The sequence below is a fragment of the Anopheles nili genome, chromosome 3 (assembly GCF_943737925.1).
Source record: "Anopheles nili chromosome 3, idAnoNiliSN_F5_01, whole genome shotgun sequence".
Classification (NCBI taxonomy): Eukaryota; Metazoa; Arthropoda; class Insecta; order Diptera; family Culicidae; genus Anopheles; species Anopheles nili.
In genome coordinates this window covers 27,194,050-27,199,005 of record NC_071292.1, presented here as the reverse complement: position 1 = coordinate 27,199,005, position 4,956 = coordinate 27,194,050, and the positions used below count along the sequence as shown (strand labels likewise).

The window sequence follows — 4,956 nt, the reverse complement described above, 5'->3', positions numbered from 1 at the left end:
TTGAGGTTAGTTTTTCTTTGTCTTTTTTCTCTCTCCATTTTCCATTCTTCACGAGGCGTGAGAGACTTGTGTCGATCGATTAGCGCACACTAGCGCGCAAGGACCATAATTGACCACACTGGTTTGGCCACCCTTAATCGGAGGTGGACTTGCGACAGAACGGAACGTCTTAATCATGTGCGCCTCTTTTGGGATGGCGTGATTTATCGAACCTTTCGAGGCTCACGGTGATGACACGGCCAGAGCGTTAAAGGGGACGCACCTACGCACGGATCGTAGCTGGAGCCTGACCGCCCAGGCGATTCCCACCATACCACCATCGACGACACCACGGGAAGCGCTATTAAACAGTGCCCAGCCCTTCCGAGCGTTCGTTTCACTGGCCCCATTCCCGGGCTTCCCGTTACCGCACCGGCAACGCCCCCTGCTTCAGGCACGTGAGAGCCTCCAGAATTTAAAAGCCTTTTTTACGGAACCGCGTCCGTCGGCAACAGATCGGCGATCGATGCGCCAGGCGATTAAAAGTAGTTAAAAATGTTAATAATACACCTGACCGCGGCCAATCCGACCACGTTTCGTCACAGCCGGTCGACGTGCGTGGCCGCACCGTGAGTCCTCCACCGGACGTGCCCGCGCGACCTATCGGAGGGTCGATCGATCGATCTTACCACTCCGGCTCGATCCACTTACCAGCGCCGCCAAGTGAAAGAACCCGGCCCCGGATGGGCGGGCCGATGATGATATGGTCCAGCCGGGCGATGTTACCGCACCCGGGGTAGCCAGAGAAATCGCGGGCGTAATCACATCCCGGAGTTTGGCTCCCGAAAAGGGGGCTGCATTTTGCGGACGTGCTCGCGATGGCCATCGGTGAACGGTGTGCGCTTTTCCGGCGGCCCATTCGGTTGCGCTTCCTGCCGAACAAGTGAGGAAGTGCGCTCTGAAATTATGCCGATTCGCTGTCCTCCCGTGAATCGAATCGTCGGAACGTGGCCAATGTGGGGGTGACTTCAACGCGCATCCGCCCGGCAGCCGGAGAAACTGGGTTAATCATCGAACAACGCTCGCGTCACGGCTACGAAAGCGCCCCCACGCGGACCGAATGCGAACCTCGCGATGTGGCTCTTATTTCAATCAACTCGCTCGGCCCAGGGACGCGCATTAAGCACAATAATCATCCGGTATTTCCACCCTGATCGGGGCCTAGTTTCGGTGTCAAACTGCCCGTGGTTGTGGCGTTTTACAAATTTGCATTCGCGATCGCTGTGCGGTGGCTTATCGGCGTATCGCCACAAAATGGCGCTGATGAAGTGGTTTAGCGCGGCTTGGTTAGTGATGCAATCGGCGCCTAAGCCCGGAGGCGATGCAATGTTGAAGTTCACACCGCCCAACCACCCTTTCGAAGGGCTGCCAGTCGATTGATCGCGTGGAATGGGGAACCTGTTCCGTGGCGATCCAATGGCGTGCCCAACCCAATCTTCCTTTGACCGGGTGCCGCAGGCTGCCCTCAACCCTATTGCCTGGCCGTTTGAAACGCTAGTGAAGGTCCGTAAAGTCGCCCCGAGCCGGGTCGGAGATTACGGGCGGCGTTAGTTGCTGATAAGGAGGGCCGCTGTTCGGCGACCTTTTGCGGTTCGCGTGCCAGTAGGAGCCTGCCGGCAGGTTCGCGACTTGCGCCAATTTGTGCGCCCCAAAATCCTGTCTGGTGGAGATCTAACCTCAATTTGTAGTGGCTTGGTTGGGCTGATTTTTCTATGTTCTCGCGGAAAGGGAACGCCCTTTAGAATTGCACGTGGCAGCGTCTGCGAGCGAGTGGAAGATCGAATTGCAAACATCGTTGGTTTCATCGAGTGCATTCACTTCCGAGTGTGACATTCGGAATGAGCTTCCAAAGCAGTTGGCAAGCTGCTTGAAGGTTTTCAAGCGGTGAAAGACCGTTTCTTCCGCTAATCAGCAGGTTCCAAAAACGCGGGAAAAGGTGCACAACGTCCTCTCGGGTGTCCGAGAGCGAAGCCGGCATAACCTGGCAGGCGGAAAAAAAAACGCTTTCCAAACAATTCATTCCATTTTCCAAAACCTTGCACAACGATTGTAGGGACTCCGTTTTTTTTTTGGTGTACATGTCCTTCGTCCTCTCGGTTCCCTTCATTTGCTTGCCTTGCATTGGGTCGGCTTAGGAGCATTGTTTGATACAGATTTTATTACCGGTGTGGCAGCAAATCCGTGCGCCCATGAGTGCGTTCGGTTCCCGCTTTTCCAGCCCCGACACATCACAGCCCTCTCATTTAAGGTACGGCGATGGTGCCCGCGTGTCCCCTCGTGTACTCGATTTCCCAACGCTGGTTCCGGAATTTTCTTCCGCATTACCCGCGCTTCCGCGTCCACGTCGTGCCTCGATTGTGTGATTACGCTGAAAAATACCGGCTTGCAAAGGACCCCTGGTTTGCCAGGCGTTTTAATTGCATCGGTACGGGCTCGGAAGCGATGCGGTACCCCTCATTACCATTAAAATTGTTGCCAACGGTGTGGAAGCCCGCCGGAAACGTTGGGTTTGCACGGCTTGATCTCCGGTGGCGAGAACCTTGAACACAATGGCTCTTTGGTTGGCACATTGGTAGCCTGCGCGCGTGGAACCTGAATCCGAACGCACCACGCCCGGGTGGATTGGCAGAAAACTCGTTTTCAATCTGTGGCGCGTCGTTGTTGGAAATTGCACAAACCAAAACATTAATCGCGAGAATGTGCAAACTTTTTCGGTACATTTCCACCCGTGAACGAGCTCAGTTGAGGTCCTTTTTGCTGTCCCGCGCAAACATTTCCAATCCACGCGCAACCAAATCAGGACATCTTCAGCGCGTATGCGTGGAGTAGACCTCGGCGAGCGAGAGTGCGCGAGAGTGAGCGCGAGTGAGAGAGAAAGAAACCAATATTTACCTGCGGTAGAGATCCGGTGTTTTCGAGAGGGATGCTGCGTCCCTCTCGAATAATTAATCTGCATGACAAGGCACCTTGTCGTCCTGTGTTGTGTGTACGGTTGCTGTCTGCTTTATTTTTTTTTCTTTCATTTGAGCGTGAATGTCCTTCCTCCTTTCAGCGCTGTGTCGTGCTCGATGACACACGAGAACAGAAAAAAAGGACCCACACTCATCCTGCGCTCGTTTGCACAACAATCGGCCACAGATCCGTGCACTCGGCCGGTTTGCTCCGCACCGGTGCAGGAAGTGGAAAAAGTTGCTCCACAACTTCCACAACGATCCGGCCCAGCAGCACGAGGATGATCGTAATTTATGTAACGGTCAGGTAGCAGCCCGGCCCAACCGAACGATAGGCTTCGATCCGGAAGGAAACCCGATGGGTCGATGGGTGGCAAAACGGAAGGAGAAAAAAAAGTACTTTCAGTAGATAAAAAAAAAGCGAGCTGAAACCAGGCGCCTTGCAAACGTGGCCCAAGGCTGGCGGGAAGTTTGATTAATTTATGATAATTTCATGGAATGTTGAGCATAGTTTTAACGGTTATTTATCTACTGCCATCCAGATAAGGGATTTTGGGTGGCGGATCGTGAGAATCGGGCACTTTTGCCGGGTGCTTTCAACAGACTTATCACTAAAAAAGAGGTTCTTGTGACTGAACCTTCCTTTTTGAACTGACGTCCTTTTTATTGATGGTGCCGCTCAAAAGCGTTCGAAACTCGTATCGGTAAACTGCTCGCTGTCGATCTTCGGAATCACCCTAGACGTCACTGCCAGTTAGAATAGGCTTTACTTAACGGTTTTTATTCAACAGAGCGGTTCCTCTCCAGGTGAGGACATATTCTTGACGACGGACGTGATCCAGTCGTAGAACGATGGGACAGAAATGTATAAGCCCGGATAGTTTGGTCTCGCACATCCATGCCCGAAAAATACAATTCCAGCCAGCTTGCCGTCCAGCACGAGCGGTCCGCCCGAGTCACCCTGGCAGGAATCCACCTGGCCCTGTTCGAACCCAGCGCAGATCATGAAGTTCCGGTACTCTTCAGGGTACACATCGGCGCACTTTTCTGGTGGCAACATGTTCACTGTGGCCGCCTTCAACCCCGTTTCGTGGCTATGCTCGCCATTCACGCCAAACCCAGATATATAGGCCGGTTTGCCTGGGACGAGTGAGCTCTTTGACTCCAACAACGGAAGGCATTGCACCTTCGCGCTGTATTGCACCGGCTCAGTGAGCTTCAACAGTGCCAAGTCGTAGTTCATCTCCATGCTATAGGGCATTGTGACTGTTTCCTCAATTTTCAGCATTGAACCGGACTCTGGTTCTTCGGTTCCGACGACAACGTTGAATTCAGCAATTTCTGGATAATCCAAGCAGTGCAACGACGTCAGGATCCACCGAGGGCCGATGATGGTTCCACCGCAGATTGCGTGGCCTTTCTTGAGCACTGCGGCCTGGTACGGAACTTCCTCTATTTTCACCTTGAAGCCTCCGACGATCAAGTTTGTAGAGTTGTTTTCGTTTTCGCCATCGTTGCAGATGACCGTTGTGGTCATCGCTACAATTATCGCCAAAAAGGTACGCACGAGCGATTTGTACATTGTTCTGCTAGAACAAACACTAGACTGGTACGGGTGGTTGGTCGTTAACATGTGACGAAGGTAATCGTGGGGCAGTAGAACTAACGTAACATTTTTCCAGATTTAGGCGAGAACGCGCGGCTAATGGACGCGTACGAAAAATGCCACTTGTTTGTTGTTTTAAGGAAAAAAAACGCTTGCTACGAGCTTTTTTAACATGTTTCTGTACAAAACAGAGATCAATCGTAGAAATTTACTGTGATATCACCGCTGTTTTCTGTGAAATCGGTAGTTGTGGTCAGATTTTGCACAGCTATTTGACACACACGAGCGATCGATAAGTGATTCAAAATACCCCTGCATGTGATAGTATTTTGTTTTTGTGGAATAGGTTTTATTTATTAC

The 4,956-nt window shown here is 52.2% G+C and overlaps 1 protein-coding gene across 1 annotated transcript; it reads right to left on the bottom strand.

The window, feature by feature from the left end:
* Positions 1 to 3,774: 3,774 nt before the first annotated feature.
* Positions 3,775 to 4,527, bottom strand: LOC128723981 (trypsin 3A1-like). Its single transcript, XM_053817745.1, has one exon. It carries the CDS (start codon positions 4,525 to 4,527, stop codon positions 3,775 to 3,777), a length of 753 nt encoding a protein of 250 aa, XP_053673720.1.
* Between the last annotated feature and the right edge of the window lie 429 nt (positions 4,528 to 4,956).

Coding starts and splice junctions, on each gene's coding strand:
- LOC128723981 (XM_053817745.1), bottom strand. CDS start 4,527: ATGACCACAACGGTCATCTGCAACGATGGCGAAAACGAAAACAACTCT.